At 37.9% G+C, this 25,378-nt stretch overlaps 1 protein-coding gene across 3 annotated transcripts in view; it reads right to left on the reverse strand.

The window, feature by feature from the left end:
* Window positions 1-386: 386 nt before the first annotated feature.
* The window catches only part of RALA (RAS like proto-oncogene A), a 29,042-nt gene continuing 4,050 nt past the window's right edge, over window positions 387-25,378 (reverse strand). The window contains exons 1-6 of one of the 3 annotated variants that reach the window (XM_076330782.1): window positions 22,967-23,075; window positions 21,157-21,246; window positions 10,202-10,356; window positions 9,177-9,385; window positions 5,386-5,560; window positions 387-2,352 (exon numbers count right to left, since the gene is read on the reverse strand). In XM_076330782.1, the coding sequence (XP_076186897.1) occupies window positions 2,230-2,352; window positions 5,386-5,560; window positions 9,177-9,385; window positions 10,202-10,315 (621 nt within the window). In that variant the 5' untranslated portion in view covers window positions 10,316-10,356; window positions 21,157-21,246; window positions 22,967-23,075 and the 3' untranslated portion in view covers window positions 387-2,229. Of the gene's footprint in view, window positions 2,353-5,385; window positions 5,561-9,176; window positions 9,386-10,201; window positions 10,357-21,156; window positions 21,247-22,966; window positions 23,076-25,378 lie in introns of those variants that run through there. The other 2 variants (XM_076330784.1, XM_076330783.1) reach the window with 2 other exon arrangements.

Raw genomic sequence — 25,378 nt, forward strand, 5'->3', positions numbered from 1 at the left:
TCCCCTGAGTGTGCTAAAAGAAAATGACTTAGAATGCATTTTTATTTTACCATTACTTAAAAACTTACGTAGGTTGGTTGGTTTTTAAATCTCACTTTCCATTCTTATGGAAAAATACTTCTGGAACAAGCTTACCTGTTTGCCTGTTTTCTGATACTCTTTCTTACAGCAAGTAGGGGTAAGTTAGCTCTGGATAAAAGGTAGCACATGCATAGTCTCAGCTTTTACAAAGTGGCTTTTTATCAGACTAATTAGGTTTAATCTACAATTTTGTTCACACACACAAAAAAGGCTTCTGGATTATTTAGGTTTAACTGCTTGACAGCTGGCATCAGCTATAGCAAAGTTTATCAATAATATAGTTATCAATTAATACCGCACGAGTATTTAAAAAAAAATGGAAGTTTATTCATCTTTCAATGGCTCAAATAGCAAATAAAATGACAGGATAAGGCATCAGCCAAGACAAGTTTCATGTGTCCAGTGGCTTCATAACACCTCAGTTCCCAGTATACAGGTTCCAAAGCAAAGTCACAACGTTAGTGGTTAGACTCCCTGGCTAAATAGACCCAAATGAGTACACAGTAAGATGAAGACTGGCTTATTTGCCATAGTTACATGAGTAACTTTAATTCTGCACTTGGCAGTCTACTAAATGCACATACAAAATTCCTATTGATAAATATTTAACATGACAAATATAACTTCTAAGACTTGAGTCCCTAAAATGTCTGTTAGCATGAAAGTTAAATATTTGTTATCTAGTTTGCTCGAGCACATTTTAAACTGTCAGTTATAGGCTTACACATGTATAAAAAGTGTAACATTTTGTGGAATTATCTAGCCTGCCTTACCCCAGAGGAGTCCAAAATCCTCAAACATTCTGGTAAATTTTTAGTTAAGATGCAGCATACTAACCATGTGCTAGTATTCTTGCTGTTCTGAAGCAACTGAGGCAGTATGTTTTGTTTGGGGATTTTGGATGCACATGGTAAATGTTTCTGTACTGTAAAGCATGTTTGATTGTTTAATATCAACATTAACTAGAAAAAGTAGCTACAATGTTCCCCATTTGAAACTCAACATAAACTAGACTAAACAGTACGAAACCTGCAAAGAGCTTCAGCATAACACACCATGTTCCCATAGCTGAGTATTAGGAACACAAAAGAAATTAACTGATGAGACCAGAATTTCCCGGACAACATCTTAACTCAAAACACATCAGCACTACTGAATCAGCTCCACTCCACCCAACTCCAGGGAGTTAAAACCCAAGGAAAATCTAGACAAAAAATCTACTCGCAAAAGGGAAGTTTCAAGGTATCAGCACGTTAAGTTTTAAACAACCATTCCAGGCTTAGATGTGCCATAGGCTTATGATTTCAGTCTCACATGTATTCTGACCTTTTTGTTTTAAGATACCGTATTGTTTACCAAGTTACAGATGACAGAATATGCTCTGTATTATTCACAATACCAGAGTATGGCACACATTTAAAGACCAGACACTGCTAGCAGACAGCTAGTGAGCAAAATCATTCACATAACTGCACTCCACAGAGAGGGCAGTCTCGCACTGATGCGCAGGGAAAGTCTCCATGCAACAAAGTTGAAAATACACCCTTGATTAAGCAACCTGCTATGTTTAGGTTTTAAAATTAAGGCATATTCAAAATGTTTCAATGTAAAAGATTACATCACTCTTCTAGGTTAATCAGGTAATGCAGAACCACATATAATTTTCCCCGACATAACTGTTCGCATATACATTATTCTTTTCTAATTTGCATAACTCCACGGCGAAACAACTGCATACCGCTTTGTTAGGTATCACATTCACAATTGTAATTTTCAAGGCAAAAAAAGACAAGATGAATTGACAATTACAGTGATAAAAAAGTATGCTTTACAAGAACCCACGAAGTAATACTTCCCCCCTCTGTTCACTATTAAAGAAAAGACTGCCTAAGAAACACTACATTCAGAAGAAATGTGAGAAGTAGGCAATTATGAAATGGACTGAACTTTGCTTCTCTTGAAGCCACATCATTTTTTTTTTTTTCAGTGAATTTGACTTTCAGTGCAGCTCCAATTCATGCTTTTAGTGGTACATTACAATTTCCAACATGTTAGAGTAATTTCAGTCACTTGAGCCTTCAATGGCATGCTTATAAATTACGGTTTTTATTAGTATGGTCAGGGTAGGAAAGGAACTCAGGGTTTTGATTATAAAATGCAACATCTTTCTCTGATCCTCTTCGCTAGGCTTTTTCTTTTCTTCTTTCCATTCTTTTCTTTGCTGTCTTCCATTTTTCTGGCTCTAATTTCTCTCATTAAATCGAAAAACACCTAAGAAGAGATGTAATAATGTAAATGCAAAAACAGTCACAGACGTATGAGTTAATTTAAGCTTTCACTGATATCCATTTCAGTTGGTTAGAATAAGTCAATTATATGCAACCAGTTTGAGCAAACAAATAATAATCCAACAACTTTAAAGGGGGCTTATAAAAAAGATGGCGGCAAACTTCTTAGCTGGGCCTGTTGTGACAGGACAAGGGGGAATGGCTTTAAACTAAAGGGGGGTAGATTGAGACTAGACATAAGGAAGAAATCTTTTACACTGAGGGTGGTGAAGCACTGGCACAGGTTGCCCAGAGAGGTGGTGGATGCTCCGTCCCTGGAAACATTCCAGGTCAGGTTGGACGGGGCTCTAAGCAACCTGATCTAGTTGAAGATGTCCCTGCCCATGGCAGGGGGGTTGGACTAGATGACCTTTAGAGGTCCCTTCTAACCCAAACTATTCTATGATTCTATGATTTTAAATCTTTCACTGGTTTTGAAGGCCAAGTTCACATGATGCAATCCTGCATCTTTCATGGCACCATAACATTCCCCTGTCTTCTGATATTTGCTTATGAATCCTGTCAGACAATTTTCCACACGGGTTGAAACAAAGAGTCTCATCACTGGCCAAGATTTTTTAAAATGTATTATCTACATCTTACTGAGGACACTCGAAGAAATCAGTTTATGTTTCGAGTATTTTCAGTGATGAGCTGTAAAGGCTGAAAAAGTGCAACATCCAATTCTAGAAACATATTAATGGAGCAGTAGCATACACTGAACATTTCGTGGTCAGTATGTCCCATGATGCAGGTCTAAACACAAAGTGATGGGGGGGCGGGAAATCAGCATTTCCTTTAAAGCAAAGTTATCAATCATACAACTACATAAACAATTTTTTAGATCAGGTAATCTCAACTGCCATATTACAATCTCAAAGTACATATGAACTTCATTCTCATCAAGCGGTTTAGTAGGAAACAAAAATGACAAAGGTGGAGATACACAAATGACTTAAGAGAGATCATACTGTCAGTTAAGGCTTTATGATTGGATTGGTTCAAGCTACTTTACTTCTCTTTTGAAAAGCAGATCTTGACTTGACTCACAGGAGGCTACAGCAAATAATCATTTAATCTTTATAATTTTATTGTAGCAAATCAGTTGAGCATTTCTAATACTTTTCTCTCTCAGGAGATGTTCTCTAGACCTATGTTAGGGGACTTGATCCATTTCCATGAAACATGGACAGCGCAGGGGCTGAAAAGCTCCTCTACAGAGCTCAGTAGGTTTTTATTTGCAATGACACTAATGTCGTATTGACCGCAGTAAAAACATCAACCTTCATTACACAGGATTTGAGGAAAATCAATGTAACTAAACATTTCCATCAAGAAATAAGATCGCCTTTAGATGTCTAAATGTGCACTAAGGTACTTGCTTGTACTTAAATCTGTGCAAATGCTATGATGGAACTGTCAACTTGCTTAAGCACTGATACTGTAGTAGAGTATTTAGCTGCCTGGGGTATGTAACCTTCTGAGAAGATGCTTTGTGGGTCACCTTTACCAAAGCAAGCGGAAGCCGACTGTGTTTCCCCCAGCTGAGCAAACCCACTATTCTGGAATTAAGAGAAGCCAGATTTCTTATAGAATAGTAAATTAAGTTCACATAACAAACCTCATAGCTTCAGATGCTCTAAGTAACTAAGAATACCTGGTATTTACTAGTGCCAACAAAGCCTCATTTGTGGACTATCAAACCTTAATTCTATTATGATACATGCTAATCTGGATTCATAATGCCACCAGCTCCAAAAAGAAACTTGGAGCTCTGTAGTAGCCTACCATGTGTGTGCAAAAGCTCTTGATTAGAGAGCTATTAAAATATATATACACACACTTTTTCTTCCAGCTGCTAAAGGATGGTGAAGTAGATTCTGAAGAGCTGGAAATTTCTACATGACTAATAGATGGATGTTAACTGCAATCATGCACCAAAACTAAAAGATATAACAGTTTTTATAGTAACAAAAAAAATCAAAGCTGTATTCAACAATGAGACTGAGTTCTGCTGCATTAATTGACTTAATTTTCTCTACAGAACAGCATAAAGTTCTTACTGTAATATCGAACAATCAATTTCTTCAGGAAGACAACTGACAGAGGACAACAGTCAAGTTTAAGTTATTGCAACACAGAACTCGCATTACAGCTGTCATGCTGCAATTGACAGCTCATACGTAAGGATTTACATTAGAGAATTTTTCAATGTGTGATCAAGTCTGTCAATAGCTCTGAAAGGAAATGTTGGCACATTGAACTAAACTACTTATTTCTTTTGCCACACATCTGTTACTCTTGCAGTTTACAAGGCTGAAAGTTATTCTGAATTCTGTATTCCAAGAAGTCCAGCTATAACTTTAAAAGACAGAAATACTTAGAACTAATCAATAATTCATCTTCTTGGAGACAAAAATTCTCTGTCTCTTATCTCATGACCTTCTGAACCTGAAAACTCACGAGACACTCCTAGGCTGTTCAAAGCTTAAAAGGGTTCAACCATTCTTCATCGAAGCAACTTAAAACAGGCATCTAGTTAGATGAGGGTAGAGGGGGGCTCCAATCCCTCCCTTACCTACTTTTGTAAGCTATTTTATTCTGGCTGAGGATCAGACAGCATTCCTCACTGTTCAGAAGCAGACTGTCTTCTAGTTATAGAAAACACAGTAAGAAGTCTAGGCCAAAATAGCTGCCTCGAGAAATTTTTAATGAAATAAGGTCTTGTATAATCTCTTGTGTAATGACTCCTTGCAGTTTGGGATGGGATAAACTTATGTCTAACATTTTTACTGTTCTACATGAAGTCACCTAGTCATGCACTCACTCATCACAAGCTAAGGGAGAAAAGTATTTGATTCAAATTTCACAAAAAAAAAAAGCTAAAATAATGTACATATAGAGTATGACCCATGGAAAAGAGGTATAAAGTAAAAACTGATGGAGAGATTCTTTGTTTTAAGAGGCCAGTTATTACCTTGTCAACATTAGCTCGTGTTTTTGCAGAAGTTTCCACATAGTTAACGTTCCACTGATCAGCTCTGTTTTTTGCTTCCTCTACAGAAACTTGCCTTTTATCTTCCAAATCTGATTTGTTACCAACTAGCAAAAAAGGAACATTCTCATCTTCTTTTACTCTTAAGATCTGCTCCCTGGAGGAAAAAAAAAAAGGAAAAGAAGAATTAAGCATTGCATGGAGTACTATTCTTAGAACACGAAAAGAACTTGGACTAAACACTCTTCCATCTTACAGCAAAAACCCACTTATTCCTTTTATGAAGCTTATGTAACAGTAAAATCTTAAACCTCATTATGACGTTATACAGAATGAAGACAGAGACAGACAACTAGTCCTCCAGGAAGGAAAGAGGTGAGTCAGTAAGAAACTAAAAAAGTAGAACAGGACTGGTTTAGGTGAGAATTTATATTAATGAGTCATTCCTTTTACTAAAGGTGTTACTTGAGAGCCCTTATCATTGGCTCAACTAGTATTTGTGATTGCCATTTTTAAGCTACACAAACTTCAGTTTTACACCTGATTTTTTCCCTAATAAAATGCATGTACCATTTTTAAAGCTGATAAAATGGTCTACAGCATACCAAGAGAAAAATCTCTTCCTTTCAGGAATCTTTCTGAATTCAACTACATTCAGTCTCTGCAGAAATCTTCATTCAGTTATAAGCCAGGGTACAGATACAAGTTGTACATGCATCAGACTTAAGGACAGACCCTTCTACTGTTTGAACTGCTAGGATGAAGGATTTAAAGTTGTAAATAAAACTCAGTACTACAAATGGTTTGGTACATAAGTCTTCAACACTGAAAAAAGCTTTCTTCTAATTGGAAATGCATTAAAACTACCAGGAAGAACACTTTTCCCAGAAGAGGGATATTCTCTATTTTGTCTCAGAAAGGAGTATAAAGTTAGTAGTGAAATGTAGCCCTTTATCACAGAGCAATTTCTGAAAGATTGACAAAAAGCACAAAGAAACAAATTCCTTTTGCTGGCTGAGGTGAAACCTATTGCCAGATTTAAAGTTGAATGGAGAGAAGCTGAAGAGAGTTTATTAATTGATATTCTAAAGGGCCTAGATTTGGTGTACAGCAGGATCCTCCTGCTGTTATAAAAAGCTCTGAATAGCATGCAGTCTTGTGGAGGAAGTCTACTCACAGGGCTGAGAAACTGCAGATAGCCTGTAAGTTTTTTTTAAACCAACAAATATGTATTCGAGGCAGCTTGTAAGACTACATTCATCTCTGAGGTGTAATTAAAGCAACATTCCTCCTCCCCTCACAAATATCAGAGCAAATGTTTTAATAGGGTCTGCAGCTATCCAAAAGTAGTTTGAATAGTCAGTGAATTAGGAAGGGTGGCCAGAAAACTCAGCGTGTCACTGCAGTATCTGTGCAAATATGACTTCTGCTAAAAACTAGTAGCTTTCAACTCTAATTGTTCAGGTGATGCCAAACAATTTCACCATGTAAAGACTTAATCTAACAGCAATCCAGATGACAATATTCTCCTTTGAGCCCTCTCTAACGACTAATATCTCCTAAACTAGAAATATGTAATTAATGATATGCCAGCTTGAAATCTAGAACTTAAAAAAATCATTAGAGCCAGACTAATTCTACTCAAAGCAAGACCACATTTTATCAAACTGTCTTTCAAATATTTAAAAGTTTAGTCATTGCAGGTCTGCTTTCTGTTGAAAAAAAAATTACTTGAAGCAACGGCATTTCAGAGCACACCAGGAACCCCATCGAAGGCATTGAACAGCAGTAAACAGCTCTCCTGTTGGAGTTCTGCCATTCCAGCAGAGAAAAATTCCATGGAAACAATCAAACATGCAAATTCTTCTTGTCATTTTCTTTCATATCTGTCTCTTAAGTAGTATTCCCTCCGGCTGCTCAACAATGCCAAAGGTATTTTAATTGTACCTTCAAGAGATACAGGTTACTTGTACACAGAGCAGAAAGAATGTAAGATTTCTGAGTTACATTTTAGCATTTAGGCTTCTACAGTTTCAAAGGCAACTTGAAAGGCACTTTCAGATTCGCATTGGGGAGAGTTTTAATCTCTTAACTGAAGGGATTTTTTTTTTCCATTTTTGCTGTTTCAGCATGCATATTGTCAACACTCACCTTTGCTGGAAAAGCAGGACTTCCTCTAGAACCATAGAAGATCATGCACTTGGAAGCATTAACAGGATTTTAAACCAGATTTGAATGGGTCATTTTGCACTCTAGAGGAGCTCAACTATACTAAATTGTCCTCCAGGATTGACAATACCTAGCATAAGCCTGCAAACCAATCAAGGCCTACCTCTCCCTCCCTCTCAAAAGACACACACACACACATACAGAGACACAAATTAAAAAAAACAAAACACCAGAAGAGGAAACACTCATTTTCTCCCCTCTCCATACCTCTTCCTCCTCCCTCAGAGATATTAAATGTATTCTGATACTTAGTGCTAATTAAGTTGAACTGTGACAGCATCTCCAAGAAGCCTTATTTCAGTGGGATGCAGATAATTTCTTTTTATATTTGTTTCCTTACTTTTATCTCAAAGGTTTTCTCCTCTCCTATTTCGCTATACTTTGAACTGGTAAAAATTTTTTTCTGGTCTCTCTTGTCTTTTTTTTAATACAGGGATGTGTGATTTAAATAGGTTTTATCTCTCAACCAAAATTAAACACCTGTAATATACTGCTACCTGTTCAATAGTCTCTTACCATTATAAGGGTTTTAATATGCTGCATGCCTGAAAAGCATCTTAAAAAACCCTATCCTGTTAAATCTTTACTACACCAGAAAGATCCGGTCCCAAATTTTGTATTTACCACATTGCTCCCTATTAAGTAAAATACTAACTTTGATGGGAAGGGTGAATGCTATGCAGAACTTCTGTCTTGTAAATTAAAAAAATTACATCAGTATCTTTTACAGAGAAAAATTCCATCCAAGCAAAACTGAAGGGACACATTTACAGCAGGCCTTTACACAAAACACATAGCTACCACAGAATATTCAAAGATACTTCTCATCGCTGTTGTTCATAAAATCTTTAAGAGGTAGAAAGATTTGTTGTTGGTACTATGCATTTCACTCTCCCAGAATGCAATGCGCATACTTCACATCGCCTACGACTTCGCAGACAGACATCACCAGATGTGGTTCTTCTGCACAGTTTTCAACTGGAATCCAGCCACGTCATCTTCATAACCATGAAGTATTCTAGCATAAACCAGCTGGACACGCTACAGCTGCCCTTTTGTTCCAGGTGGTGTTTCACAGGTTAAGAGAAACACAAAATAATCCTCTATATGAAGCAAAAACTAAAAAAGACAACTCTGGGGAGTGTGCAGTATCGCACATACATTACATGCAACCATACAGTATATAAGCAATTTTTCTCAGATCCATTACTTTGGATAGCAGTATGCCTACTCACAAATACTGCTTCTTAGCACAAGTGTCAAGGAACACTGATTTACAAAGGGCAGAAGCCTTCTGAACGTCGCTATGTATCTGCTCTGTGGCAATAGCCTTTTTGGTATTCAGAAACACAGCAGCAAAGATATCTGAAGTGGTACAGATAGCAAAGGCACGGCTAGGCATCTGTTCAAAACATTATGTGACTACAGTAAGAGCTGTCATCTAATCTGGACTATCATAAGGATATTACCAAACAAAAACAAAAAAAAAATCACTTGTAATTATCTCACTGTAATTAGAATAATTATCTTGCTTTGTAACTTACCTGAAGTCTGCAGTTGCTGCAAAGGATTCCAGCTCTGTAATAGAGAAGACGCAAAGAAAGCCTTCTCCACTTCGGAAGTAGTTGTCTCTAATTGCAGCATAGTCCTCCTGCCCTGCTGTGTCCAATATATCAATTTGGACTTCTTCCCCATCCAGAACCACCTTTTTCCTATAGCTGTCTGCTTTGGTGGGCTCATAATCTTCAACAAACTAGAAAAAAAACCTTCATGGTATAAAATCATGCCTGTACAAGGCAAATGCTTCTATTTGCATATAACGATATAACAAACATCTTTTATGGTTACAGTAACTAGTAAGTAAGCATATGTATTTAGGCTATGTGAAGTACTCAAATGATTCATAGCTGAAGCAGGTTCTCCATCAGCCTCAAGTTTATAGGTTTTTGCTTTCTTCAGCCATTACAAGGACATTTTAGCGGTAACTGCAAAACATCAATGTCTGTGCACTACCCAAGCCTCTGCTTCTGGTCAAGCACATCTGGCTGTGTTCCATTATGCTATCAGGCAGTCCTGACTTTGAATATATTTAGTATCAATTTTTAAAGAACACTGAAGCCATAACTTCTGCCTTTTAATCAAAAAGAATGACCTTCACTGAAAAAAAAGTAAGGAAATAAGGAACAGATTTTCTTTCCTCTCTTCAACAGCAGCATAAAAACCATGAAAAAAATTGGTCATCATTTCAGGCATCATGCAACTCACCTAAGTGAAGCAGCTTTGAGCTACAACACCGAAATGAGTTCTAATGGGTCTAGTAAACAATGACAAAATATAATATAACAGAGCATTTAATTGCTTAGAAGTCTGAAAAAAATGCGAAATTGTACCTTCACAGGTATCTCTAGAGGGTAAATCACTAATATCAAAAAATATTTTTGTTCAATTGCTGACTTTCATACCGTATCATATACGTTTAGATCTTTTCAGAAATAACTGTGCTAATGAATGCTTAAATAACACTATGTAGCAGACGTCTCCTGAGATAATTTTTAGTGCAGATTCTTACCTCATCATACATAAACTGTAGTGTTAAAGCAGATTTTCCTACACCACCGCTTCCCACCATGATGACTTTGTGTAAAGCCAATGAATTCTGTCCTTTAGGCTTATTTGCTGCCATCTTTGGATTGCAGAAAATTCACAGGTGTAAAATGAAAAAAGCTAGAAGAAAAATATTGCTTCATTAGTTTTCTTTTCCTTCTCCCACATGCACTGTTTAAAGCGGATTTGTTTTAAATCCCTGCATATCTAAGGACTTAATTGCAGTTCTGCTATCTTCAGTGAAAGCTATCTGCTTTTTCACTGGAAACCATTCCATGGATTATACCGAGCTCATCTTCTCCGTAGCATGAGCACAGAAAGCCTTCACCATTTGGAAAGGGCACAAGCGGGTTCACAGCATCCAAGAGCAGTTAAGGGAAAAGATTTACGTTTTGGTATGTAGTGTTTTCTTTTAAAGACACAGTATTTGTCAAGAATTCTTGTTCGTTTACTGAGCAAGAATTGAAAAAGGAAGCCACAGTGAGTCAACACCACACAAGAAAACATGAGATATGACAGCTGTACAGGAAAGAAAACAGACATTTGAAGGAATTTCCAGCTTAAATAGCAAGTATCAAGACACAGCAGCAGCAAGGATTAGCTAGTGTACTTTTTCAGAGAAAAGCAAGCTAACGTGTCACTTAAAACCTAAAAATACCCCGTTTCAGTAAGTCAACCAGGAACTGAAAGAAGCAGCTAGTTTACACAGAATGGAAAGATTCAACTTGCCCTCCTAGGCTACAAATGCTGTTAGTCTGTATATTTGCAATAGTTGTCTCAGTCCCACAACTGCTTGCTCAAATACAAATCTCTGCACCTCGCCAATACCAAAGGGCTCTATGACAGTTAATTCACATACAGTCTAATGTGTGTGCACACGTACAAAAGGTAACAATCCCATTAGCTTTTTAAAAAAAAAAATCATGTTTAGTTTTAGCAGATCTCCAACTACTATCTTCCCACAGCTTCGTTTCATTCCCTATCTATCCCAACAGTAATATTACAGTATTTGTGTTATAAGAAGGCAGAATATTTTGTCTGCTTGCACAGTTCTTAAGAGATGGGAAGGTCACTGCACAGTGACAGAATGTACCCTCCTCCAGAGATTTAAGGTCAAAACAAGCTCTGATGTCCAAAAAAACAGTGACATCTACATTACAGAAGATGTAAACACAAGACATCTATAGTGGCAACTAAATGTAACTTAGATTTTGTTAATTAGAAAGCTCAAAAAGAGCACATTCAGGTGGCAGCACAGTTTAGTTATATACAGAACTATCAGATAATAATACAGCGTAGTAACAAGACACCATTACCTCATTACGCTTACCCATCATGATCATTTGACAATCTCACACTAAAATTACATCCTCCTGCATAATGAATTGCCTTTGTGTGCAGCTTAATCAGAATGTGAAACATGACAATTTTATCAAAACTTATATCAAAATCCCTAGTTGAGGACATGCACTAAGGTTTTGTTAGCAGTGAGGCAGTTAAGTGTAAAAGCATGCTGACTGAAGCTTCATTAGAGATTAAGCCAATCCTTCCTGGAATTAAAAAATAAATAAAAAGGCATACTGGTTTTGGCTGAGAGAGAGTTAATTTTCTTCAGAATAGCTCGTATAGTGCCATGTTTTGGATTCGCGATGAAAACAGTGATGATAACTCACAGATGTTTTAGCTATTACTGAACAGTGCTTACACAGTGTCAAGGCCTTTTCTGGTTCTCACACTGCCCTGCCAGCGAGTAAGCTGGGGTGGGCAAGCAGTTGGGAGGGACACGGCTGGGACAGCTTTCCAAAGGGATATCCCATGCCATAGCTTAGCAATAAAAGCTGGCAGGGAAGTTTGCCGGGGCTGCCGTTGCTCAGGGGATTGGCTGGGCATCGGTCAGCTAGTGGCAAGCAATTATTTTTTTTTTTTCCATTGCTTGTTTTTCTTGGTTTTGTTTTTCTTTTTTTTTTTTAAACTTATTAAATTGTCATTATCTCAACCGAGGAGTTTTCTTATTTTTACCCTTCCAATTCTGTCCCCCGTCCCACTGGCAGGGGGGGGAAGTGAGCAAGCAGCTGTGTGGTGCTTAACTGCCTACCAAGGTTAACCCACAACCTATGTGAGAAACTCTCTGGATCACATCAGTACCACTACCCATTCTACTATCAAAGAATTCTGAAAATGCAATTGAAAATTAAGTCGCTTAAATTGTTTTCATCAGAAAGATTATCTAAGTGAAATAAGCATGAGTAAGCTGCTGTACTAATTATAGGGATATAGCAGAGAAAACTAACATTATGTTACAAGTTCTTTTAAAAAGGAGATGATGAGAACAAAAAAACATTTCAGTTTTGGCCATCATGGCTTAAAAAGAACCATTGCTTTCTTTTTACTCAAGAGGGAGTACGAGAACATGAAAATAGCTCCAAGCCATGTGTACATTTTCAACCTACTATGCTGCATGTTGAACTGCTCCACATTGTTTTGTCTTTGCACTTTTCTCTTAAAAGGAAAAATGTATCCTGAAAGTCATGCTTGCTTGTTTTTAGTGTGTATTTCAGATAAGCAATATAAAGAAAATTCCTCTGAATTCCAGTCATCAACTGACAACAGCTCAGTTTGCCAAGTTTAGATTACAATACATACTCTCAGAAGCACAGAAACTGAAGCACTAGTATACCTGGATATGGCCTATACTAACCTTACTAAGCAACAAAACAGACTATTCTTTTATAAACACTTCAAAACTGGAAGAAGTCCAAACAAATTCAGCAGGACCTCTGACAGGTGAGTTTGTGCAAAATCAATACTACAATCTGTGAAAAAATTCAAATACACAACAGTAATGTTTCACTGTAATATTTGTTGTAAATTAACCTACAGTCTTTAAGTAGATTGAGCAATGTGAAAATTCATATTTTGCTGGAAGTTGCAATTCAACAAGTAGTGTCCCAGTGTGACAAAGAGAAGCTGCCACTTTTTGTACTTTGTGCAACAGCTGACACACTTGAAAAGCCAAAACAACAAAGTCCAACCAATAAGATCCCCATAAATAATCAAGTTAGTGATGATGCTCCTTTTCACTGAAAATTCTTTAACCAGAAAGATTTTATGGCAGCCAATCATTTTCAGAAGCCTTAATAACACCCTTTCAAAGAAGCATAGGAGATTGAGTCAAAGAAAGAAACTCAGAATTAAAAAAAACTGACCCAACCAGTCAAAGCAGTATCCTGAGTCATCGTCATCAATAACTGTCAGTGAACATTCCAGTAAGATACTGAAGATAGCAAAACCTCACGCTACCACAGACTTCAAATCTTAAAGACAAGCTTGTCATAAATACTCTGCCACATTTTGTAGTGGGAGGAGGCTCAGGGGGGTCAGTTTGCTCTCAAGTTCTTCACAATCCAATAAAGATATAATGCTGGCAAAATTCAGGCCTGCTGAATGGCAGACAGTGTGAAAAGAGAGAGAAATAAGTTACAAGCAAAGCAAGTACAGTCTGATACTGTGCAAACAGCACTCAATCCAGAGACACTGCTTCAGAGCAAGTATTCTGCCAGAGAGGAAAAAGACCTTGCAAGTGATAACTTTAAGCTACGGCCACGTACCTCTACCTGTTTCAGTCTGCTTCCAAAAGCAGAGAGGAACATAGATTCCTATTTCAACAGTGAAGTACCTGAGATGAAGTTTCATGCAAAGTAAGTTTTTCTTTCCTTAATTTATGTAGCCTGACTTATTTTCATAAAAAGTATTAATTTGGGTCATATCTAGTTTCTGAATTGTCCTACTTTATAATTATGATAAAACTGACAGAGACTGTAGCAAGAACCCTGTTGTATGAAACTCAGAAAAGCATACGTTCATATTATGCGTACTGCAATTATTATTTTTTTAATCTTCACACTGCAAAATTGTTTGGGGCCAGAAGATAAACACAGGCTTATCCTGCAGTAGAATCCTATGTCACCCTACAGCAGAGAGGTTCACAGAGAGCCAAGCAGGGTGTTGTCAATAGCTGTATTATCCATTTATACAGGTCAGCTTTTTACCACACCCATTGGTAATCCCCATCGCAGCAATACAGCTGATGACATATATGAAAGTTTATTTTTAAACAGTTCTTTGTGTAGTGCAACAAGTTGGAAGGGAAGTGAAAGCTTAACTGGCTCAACAACGTACTGCCATACCTTCACTCAGAGCATTATCTAACCACCATGCTATGGATCACTCCTCACCTCCGCTGCAGATAAACTCCTAGGAAACTGCCCTTTTCCAACATGCTTGAGCAGATAAGGGCAAACACAAATGAATCTCAGTGGCTGCTCCGCCAAAGTAAGCAGTTCTCAAAGCTCCTACAGCTGCTCATTGCCTGCTTGCAGATAACCACCCCCACGATTCTGTACTCCATTTAATGGCAAGCTTCCAGTTGGAGCCAGGATCACTTTTGTAGAGCCAGGTTAGGGAGTGATTAGATTAAGTCAGAACTGCAGGAGTAGGAATTATAATTTGTGTTAGCATCAGCAATGGCATCTTGTCCAACAGTCTAGAAATCTGGTCAGGAGAAAGAAGAGTAGGTAGCTAAATAACTTTTAAGATCATCCTACATGATTAAGATCATGTAGCCATAGGAACTTGTAACTGGAGTTGTAAAACTGTTGCCTGTCTTGAGTGACTGGCTTCTACCTGTATCAATACTAACTTCTCCAGAGTTTCACACCTTACATAGCAGGTCCTCTGTGTGAGAAATAGTGTTATCTCTAGGCCCCCATGGATTTAAACACAACATTCAGCTCCACCCAGCAGAGGAGCCAGCTGGAGAGTGTTCCTGTAACAGGACTTGGACAATGTAAGCATCATGTTAACTTCTGCATAAAGCCTTGGAGCACAGAGTGGTTATCCAGATCCACAAGAGTAGGTAAGATGATCAGGTGCCAGCAATAAAAGAGGTTTTCATCTCCAGGGACAATGTTTTCAGGGAAGATATCTTTGCAAATATGTGGTAAGGAGGAAGGAAAAAAAAAAAAGGTAGGAATCCTTGCACTCCCTACTACATTAGTCTTCATTTTGTCCTCCCACCTACTTCTTCAGCCCAATAAATTGAGACCTAAAAATATGCTTATGGGTGAAAAAACCTTACGCTTTTCATCTCCTCACTCATCTTGCTCACCTGGTCAAATTCAGAAGACTCCTCTTAAGTTGCCCTATTTCTCAGATTAGTTTTCCTACAGATTAACTTGCTCCAAAACAATTAATTGAAGCATGCTTCCTTACATATCTGTGCCATTTGTCCTCTACATTCCTCCTCAATGCAATAATCCCAACGTTCATACACTAAAAGGGAGCAAAAACGTGGCCAACAGAGTAGCTGTGTACCAGCCCAAACAGGGCAACAGACATCCAGCTCAGATTGCTTCCTTTCCTTCACAGGGAGCACTGGTACAGATTTCCCCCCCTTTAGCCAGCAGCACATATTCAGGAAACTTACGGGAACAATCATATCCAAGACACCTAAACTTCTGTCAAAATGTGCCCCAAACTGGCCAATAGGCCAAAAATTAACAAAGAACAGAACATATGATCAGACTCATTTTCTTAAAGAATGTGACTAAAAGAGGTCAAGAAGCTACTCTGTCCATTTTGATCTCCTGGAGTCTAGTAAATGCGATGTGAATGAGAGCAGACCAGGGAAGGAGAAGCATTACACCGAAGTCAGATCATTACAGGCACAAATTCAGCTGGCATCTTCTGCAGTGCTATACATAAAGCTGAATGCAGGCTTTGTGAAGATGCAGTTGTCCTTAACAGGAGGACTTTGATTTGCTGCAGGCATTTGTTTGAAGGAGACTAGTTAAACATAGCTTTGTGTTTAAAGATAGTTGGTACAGTTAGTACAGTAGATTCTAGTTAATAAGTAGAGATAGTGGTGCCTTTCTTCAATTACAAAACAATTTCTTACATTGTTATTTTTATAGTCTTGATAAAACTATGACATCAAAACTTAATTCCAGTCCTTTTGTTTCCTTTCCTTTAAGAGAAGATTACATAAAGATTTGCAAGGCTGTCACATTAAACTCATTACCCACTCACTTTTACGATGAGTAACTTTCTTCCCTGAAGACTGTTTTATATAATGAGCATCAATTACAACCAGTAGCTCATATCTCACAGCACCTGCTTTTACTCTGTTTTTAACTGAGTTAGAATTTGATACATTTGAAGGAATAGGAATAATTTAATTACGTGAGCTACCTGTACGATATTAAGAACTACAGTTAGTATGCTTTGACCAGAATACTTCCAGAAAGGCAAAATATTGTATCAATCATTTACTGAACAATTAAAGAAAATTTAGTAATGGAGACTCATGTTGTTCTAAACAAGTAACTCGGTCATTTTTTTAATTGAAGAAACTAATACCTGCACTACTCTGTACTTTACACTTAGTATAATCTATCACCTCCAGAAACATTAGCTACAACTTTTTATCTCATTCTGAAGTGAAAATTTATAGTAATTATTTGACAGTAATCCCATCTTCTAAAGCAAGTTTGAATATTCTCCAAAGTTTCTAATTCCCATAAAGTGATTCACAACTCTGTTGCCTCACCTGACCTAGAAATTACAAGTTCAGCTTTCTGAGAAAAAGCACAGGACCAAGAATTTTAAAAAGTGTCAACACATTTCATGTCCCCAGGGACCACGAAGCAATATAATCTTATCTGTTATTAAAAGATCACAATTTCATCTAGTTACTTCATTGTTTATTGAGTCCAGTAGTTTCAGTTTGGTTATCAGCAGCAAAATTATGCTTGAAAATGATCAGCACAGACTAGCATACTAGATGCGAAATATCTGGAAGACACCTCAGGAATGACTCAGATATTCCTGCAACAAAAATGTTCCTGGAAATGGAGGGAGGCAACTCCAGGCAAGCAGAGCCTAACCCTCCCAACAGCTGCTTCCAATTACAATATTCAAACTAGATCAGCAGAAACACCCCATGACCCAGAAATAGATAGGATACATGAGGACATAGGATGGGATACATGATGCCAGCTGTTTTAAGAACTGGAGAGTAAGGAAGTTTTTTAGGTTAGATCAGCATTATTGTAATAAGTGTCATTCCATGTCTCGAGTTTGACTGGCGTTTTTATTACAGTTTAAACATGCAACATCTGTCAAGCTCTGCACAAAGTAACATCAGTATTTTATTAAGGTAGAATATTTCAAATATTAAATAATCACTATAAATTCTAAGTAGTAGCCTAAAGAAAGAGGAAACTGAACCCAAATATTCAAATCTATCTTAGAAATGACTAGTCTCGTTAGACAATGAAACAGACTGCCTGAACCTCAACCTCAGAACAAGTTAGAAACACTTTCACAATAGGTCCTTTCCTTTCTCCTGAAAATAATCCTTTGACATAAACCTGTTTAACTGGGAATTAGGATTCATAGCTTCCCATGACTTTAACAAGCAGTTAAGCCACGTTCAAGGTTTGGTAAGAACGCTTCTTTCCAAAGCTTTCTCGTGCACACCATAAAAAGTGCTTGTCTCTCCAACACCCACAAAACAAATTTACTAAGGTGACTACGCATCTACTAAGAAAAGCAAAGGGTAGAAAACTGACTTAAGTTCTATCTCTCAGCAGCAGCAAATCTCCTCAGGCAGAAGACCTACATTTCCCAGCTTCCTGAGACAGGTACTTCGAACTGTAACCATATCCAGACACTGAAACTGAAAGAGTCAACCAGTGAACTCTTCACCAAGCATCTGAGGCCCCATCCATCCTATAAATTACATCATGCTGCTATAAAGAACAGTGGTCCCCACACACCCGCAGCTCTGTGCTCTTAAGACATCATCACAAGAATTAAGATCCCTCCAACAAGAAGCCAGTAAACCTCTGTTCACAGCCTTCCAGCAGTCTCCCCGAGGTTCCACAGGGCCTTAGTGCCAGCTTCAGGGCATAGCCGTGAACTACGCCGCAGCTTCTGATGCAAGAATAGATATGTTTAGATATTCCTTATGTTTTAAGTCATCGTTTCAGCATTTTGTTACCAAAAAGCCTCTTTGGCATCCTGCAAGAAGACTTCTGGGGAGGCACTTCCATAAAGAAATTTCTTGAAACCCGTATGGAACAGCACAAGAAAACCCTGACAAACTGAACAGCAGAAACAGTCTGGAACAAAATCAAGATCTTAAGATTTTAAACCTTGCAATGTACTGAAAAGAAAATGAAGCAGCTACATTATTGTCCACATAAAGAGCTGACAAAACACACAACACTCGAGGCCAACTGTGTCAGTCTGCAAGGCTGATATAAACTGAACCTGCCACAGTCTGACTGATATTCCCATATCCTTCCTTCCAATAGGCACTTGTGTTTGCAACAACTAGGTGGCAAAGCAGTTCAGAAGTTGCTCTAAACAAAAACTAACCTATACTGCTTTTTGGACAGATTAGCTACCTAAACAGCTTGCTGGCACAAAAGACAGACCAGAAAAACACATAACTGAGCATGGGGAAAGCTGCAAACTGCAGCACCTCCAGCCTATAAATACTGTGGAAAAAACAATGCAAGTGTTGTAAGACTCCTCAACTGGAATTTAGCACCTGTTGAAGATTCCTCACTTTTTGTAAGTTATGTGATGGCTATTATGGACCATTTGGAAGACATCTAGATACTTGCAGTGGTTTATCTGGACTGATCCAGAAATCAGTGGGAAAAGAAGCAAACTCAAGCACAGCACCTAGGTTAACACCAGCAGCAAGCTTGTTTTCATAGTTCCATTGACTAAAGTTACACTGTGAAGTAATTTTGGTAATATACACATTTACATGAGAGTCTGGAATACCATTTCTGCTTCCTCAAGTTCACTACGCAGCTGGTGCCCTATCTCAGTCTATTGTAATCACTGAGGGAACTTAGCTTTCTGAGGTTGACAGTGTTGAAGTGTTGCTTTAACACAAAGTGTAGGAGTCATGTCTTCTCTTAGATTAAATTTCTAAACATGGAGGTCTGTAATCTAGAATATTAACAGAAGGCATTCATTTTTTATTGATCTTACATTATATACCATGAGAAAAGAATTAACAGTAACAGGAGCCGTGGTGGTAGAATGAACAATTACATGTCACTAGCCTGTCAAAGCTATCCACGCTAGAGACTTGCATGGATTCAGAGGCGAGACAGACAAACAGGTACTATGGTACTACAGCTGATTTTCTAGCATAAGCAAAACTAAGGAGGAATGAAAGGCTGAAACAGAAGAGGGGGACATCTGCAGAAGAGGTTCCCATACCAAATACCCATAATCAAGTCTCCTGACAAAAGTCAAGTTACATTCATGGGAGATGCTATACAAAGCAGCTGCTACTACTGAATTTTATTCAGCATTTGATATACAAGACACTTCCCCCCCCACACTCCCTTCATAAAATGTAAGGGGCAAGGCATAGCCTACAAGGATGAATTTTAGTAACACAGGATCAACAACTTGGGGTCTTAAGTTAGTGCTATTCAGCTAAGGACTGAGGGATGAACTTCAAGGACACTTTTAAGCTAGTGTCACTTAAGATATAGTAGCTACAGCCATTTTCACCCTGTGTTTCAAGTGAAAGAAAGCACATTTGGAAGCTAACTTTTGACTGATAAGTCAGGCGTCACTCACGCTTGCACAGAGCTGCTGCTTCCAGCTATTCTGGAAAGCAACAAAAACAGAGTTCCCTTAAAGGCACTATGCCAGAGCTTGCAGCATGAGCCTCAGCAGTTCACTTTTAAAAGCAGTTCAAGAGCTCTGCATTCAAAAAGTTGCTCACAACATATTCAGTATCATAAAACCAGCTTTTTTTGTCAACCATACTTCAAAAGAAATCTCAATCACATCATCTTGTCCTTTTTGCCCCTGTACACTTACACTTCAAAATTCACTAAAGAAATTTAAGGAAGATTTAAATGTAAGCATTTTGACTTGGCTTGAAGTAAATTCTTTAAACAAAGCCTGAAGAAGGCTTCCAAATGATACTTGAAAAATACAGGTTTGCCAGAACAAGTCCATAAATCAGGTTTTCCTCTAATGCAAGTATCTCATTAATTGTTAACAACCCTACACTCTTCCTTTAGTTAGAAGTTCAGAATGTCAGATGTGCATTTTCTAGAAAAAGCAAGTGTCCATATGGTCATTTTTACAGCCAGAAAGAATGACTTAAGATCCACACTCACTAAACCCAAAACTCCACCCAAATAGTTTCACTGCTCTATAGGCAGGAAAGTAACTTGTGACAGAGAAATCCAGAAACAAATGGTATCTGCAAAGCAAACCAAGTACCCACTAGGCTCATGTCAGGCTGCACTCAACACTTAAGGAATCTATAGGAGGGATGCCATCCACGTATTCTGGCTAGTAGAAGCAGCCTTGTTGTGTTGCAGGCATCTCGCTTCACAGTGAGAGAAGTTCCGATGTTGATAGCTCAGGGAGTTTATCCTGCTCAAACCAACTTATTTTGCCTCATTAGCCAGTCATATAGTATTATGGTGAAAACTCACATAAACACCCTTAAATTCCTTCAAGGTATTAGCACAGACAGAATGAACACACAAGCCTTGTTTGAATAACGCTCCTATGAAATTCTTGACATAGAAAAAGTTTAAGCTTTCAAATAAAGCGTTTGAGGCAGGCACTGCCTTCTTCCTTGTGGTTAGTGCCTAGCTGGATGAAGTTTCAACAAAAGCAGAGTAGGAATACCAAAACACAGTATCCTTCACATTTTATTAATTGGCTTCTGGCAATGAAGGATGCAGGGAACAAGTGCTTCAGCAGGTGCAAGCACATTTATTTCAAAGGCCGCAGCACAAATGGTGCAAACGCACAGGACCGAACACAGGTTATTAGCAAGAGACATCAAGAAGCAGGTACCACCAAATTCTCCGTCTCCTCTTCACAAATACAGGCAAGCGTTCTCTCTCCACACAGGCAGAGTGCATCAATACACCAGCCAAATGGAACCTAATAAAATAGGAGCATGTTGGATTTTGCATTTCAAAAAATTCCTTTTATTCCTCTAAGGAATCATCCAGCTGTAGCAAATAAATTTCATTAGTGAAATCTGACTTGGCAAAGTAAGTTACTTCATTCAGTTTATGACACTGCCATCTGTTTTACCACCCAGTTACAAATGTGTAAGTACTCTTTTGTAGTATTATTGTAAGAGCATTACTTTTGAAGCCATATTTTGTTCCGGTAACTTCTCTTCCTGTTTACACTCTATGCAGTGCAAATTGCTCCTCCTAAAATCCTAATCATTTTTCTGTTTTATTGAGGGGAAGAGGGTTTCATATGCATGACTCACTGAATGAGTCTGGTTTGCAAATACACAGACTTGTAATTAACCTTTTGAGTAGGTGATTCAAGGACACAAGTGGTTATAGACCTAATGTTGCATGGTAATACAGCATTCATGAAGTTGAAACACTGTTTAGTCTGACCCCTCCCCATTTTCAGATGCTGTTTATTCTAAAACTATTAGACCTATGATTTGAAAAATTGGTAGAGTCAATCTAGTAGATCTAAAAGACCCAATCGGGCAATTAATTGTCTTCTAGTTCAATATATGCTTGCCAATCATATGATACATGGTAGAGTTTCATGGCTGTTTCACATATTATGGGCATAAAACATGCAGTGGCTAGAAACAGATGGCATTCAGTTCATGAACTTAGTATGAAATTATTAATATTCAGGTCAATTTATCAGTTTTCACATTAAGTGCCAGTGCAAGGTGGTTTTGATCTTGCCCTGCTTAAAATACTGATCAGTCTTTTGTTGCAGTACCACAGAAGACATTTCCAAGTTAAATGTTCTCAAATTGTAAAGTAGTAACTTTTAATAATTGCTTTTTGTTCCTATTGAATTCTTACGGCTCTTATCATGCACATGATAATTCAGAACATTGCAGAACTGTTAAATGACTTACAAGAATGTAAGTGTGTAAGTTTAAGTTTTAACAGAACAAGCTATCTAAAAAATATTCTTTATACAGCAAGGTGCACGAAAATCATGGGTCAATTTCTGAACACAGAAGCAATCATCACATTCATTTTAGACTGTCTGGGTAACCAAGTGAAGCAGCTATCAAAACTTCTGATAAACAACCTAAAAATCAGTTTTGTAATCACACTCCAAAGGCAAGGAGTCTTGGAAAAGGCACCATTAAGGATGGTATACTATTGCACATCACTAGATGGGTCTCAAGCGTGCCTCTCTTCCTACAGCCAGACACGCAACGCAGAAGCTAGAGGCATTCCAGCGATGGTCACAGGCCAAATCGGGTTTACTTTAAAGCTCAGTCTCCCCAGGGAAGAACTACTATAGAAGTCTGTCTATGGTGAAATCTGTTATCTTTATCAACATTTAATTCATTTAATGCTACACATGTTGCAACACTAAACACTACCAACTGTGAGCTGTATTCCTTTCTGCACACATGAACTTTTAAATTCCAGTGAGAAGTACGTGACCTAATACCTTTTCAACATTGCATGGTGTAATATAGGATTTCCCCTGGCCTACAAAACCTTCATTACTGCTGACTTATGAAAACATTTTCTTTCCAGCTGGTCACCTGCATACTTTCAATTCAGCTGCGGTACTTCTACTAGCATCAGTTCTCCATGGAGTCAGAAGCTAATTTTACAGCTTTTTTCCTTGAAGGGTTTATTTCCTTTACCTTAATACACACACAGTCTGAGTCCTGCATAAAGTCTGGAAAAGTTAGTGTTGTTAAAATCCACTCCTGTTGTTCACAGATAATGGTCAGCATGAAAGATCATAAAAACCTGTTGAGAAACAGAAATTATGTTCCTGAAAATCTCTCCTTCAAACTAGTGACAATCCAAGAATAACTATGCCATCCCGACTGGGTTAGTTACAACCATTTCAGTATTTTATCATACCGTATTTCACTGTTCATATTTTTTTTAAAAATATCCTAGTATTTGGCTACAAGATTGTTTCTGCTTCAGTTTCTCCTCCCAGAATTATTTTTTCCCCCATGTCCGTAAAAAAGTCTTACCTCCTAGAATTGTAGTAAAACCTATTAGAAAGATTACAATATAAAACTTTGCTCCTCAAGCAATGGTTTTCTTCAAATTTTCCAAACTACACTTAAGATCACTAGAACTAATTTGCTTTTGCAATACTCTTCAAAACACTCCAGCCTGAAGAAACTCACTTAAACGATGCATGTTATACACATGGTCTCAGTTCCAACTCATACATCTTGCAGAGAAGAATGCTTTTGTTAGATTATTTCATTCCTCTATCCATTTTGACTGCAAGAGCTATAAAGCTCAACCTTTGAAAGACAGAAAATACAACAATTATAGGTTAACCTATACCTGTACTCCAACATGTTGCAGACCAACTGAATTTCATTATAAAAGTTACACGTAGCCATCTCTTCTTCCTTGCAACACTAACCATTTAATAACATTTTGGAGGGTGAACTTGCTTAACAGAAAGCAGTTTCTGATATTTAGCCTAATACATCTGCTCTTTAAATTTGGAATGACGATAGTGGACTTTATAGAGAAGGAGTCCAGAGTGCAATCTTTTCTTTCTAGGTTAAGTTCTCCTGTTTTATTATATACCTTACTTCCAGTGCATATGAATGAACTGGAATCTCAAAGCCATCATGCCTGATCAGCAGCAGACAAAAAATACACAACCTGGGGCATGAAGGAAAGATGCTTTAACAAACTGTACTTATACAGACCAGTGCTGTGCCACTGACTTCACAATGTGAACTGTATCAATGTAAAACAAATTTCATATTCATTTTCAAATCAGTGACAACTTCAAAAATGTAAATGTATAAGAAGTCAGAGAACTCACATTGCAATAAGGTGTACAGAGCTATCAGTCATAACCATACTGAAGCATTGCAATGAACTCTTAATTTGGATATTGTTAAGTATAAATTTTGACCTTACAGAAACCAGTTTTTAAGAGTGTGTGATTTAAAGTGTTATTTCTTAAAATACAAGAGTTCTGAGGATTGGAATGAAGTTTTGTTTGCATGTTACACTACAAAGGTGGAATTTATTTAGGTGGTTAAGTGTGTAAAAACTTTCTAAGTTAGTAGTGTCATACCAAAACAGCTCTTCCACACAATAACCGCTTTAATTCAGTATCTGATTTTGCTTACTTTGATCTCCATGGGTAACAGTGATGGATGGTTAAGGCTGAGCTTCTGCCAGCCTTGCTTTGAGTAGGGCCTTCGGGTCCATCTACTCAAACATCTTCCGTGGCGTGACCTCACCAGTCAAGGGTGGGTTTTGTGACTGACACAGCATGCCTGCAGAAGCCTGTCACATTAACCTTGTTTTCCTGTCTGTATAGCTTCTTTTGTTTTGAGGTCTGAAATAAATCCCACTGGGGAAGGTGTTGCTAGAATTAACTACGTCCATACTAAAAGCCCTTTCAGGAAACAGCACAGCTATATACCAACAGGACAACACTGGCACAGCCTTGAAATGACAGATTAGCTTTACTCTGCGCCGTCTGATGGGCTTGAATGGCAGTACTAGCAAAGAGAAGGACTATACCACACATAGCTGGTTTTTAATGTTCTTCACAGAAGTTTCATGTCTGGAAGACTTCCATGTTTACTGCACTCTGTTTAACGTTGACAGAAACATTTCTGCCTGCCTGTATGTGGGTGTTGTACATAAGCATTCTCAGGCTGCTGGAGACAAGGATCAGAGTTAAAGATCAAGTCTAACAGTGGCACAGAAGGGTATTAAGTTAGCATTTCAGAGAGTAAAATGAAACAGGTACCAAGGCCTGAATGCGTGGCTGATCCCTGCTACCTACTTACTAAGCACAGGTGCCAGGCTCCTTTGCAAAATCGCATTTTCCATAATTTGCAGAAATACTTGTTTGGTCACGCAGTGTATTTACATGTCATTTTTTAATGAAACCTTGTGCGCCACTGCACCAGACATTCCCACACTGTTGCATTAAATGAGGTAGTGAACTTACTGTTATAGAGAAAAATACAATGCATTAAATGAACTGTACTGGTAGGAATTCAATGTATATTGTAATTGCTTGAACTAAGGAGCCAATATCACAAAAT

Source organism: Aptenodytes patagonicus, chromosome 2 (assembly GCF_965638725.1).
Source record: "Aptenodytes patagonicus chromosome 2, bAptPat1.pri.cur, whole genome shotgun sequence".
Classification (NCBI taxonomy): Eukaryota; Metazoa; Chordata; class Aves; order Sphenisciformes; family Spheniscidae; genus Aptenodytes; species Aptenodytes patagonicus.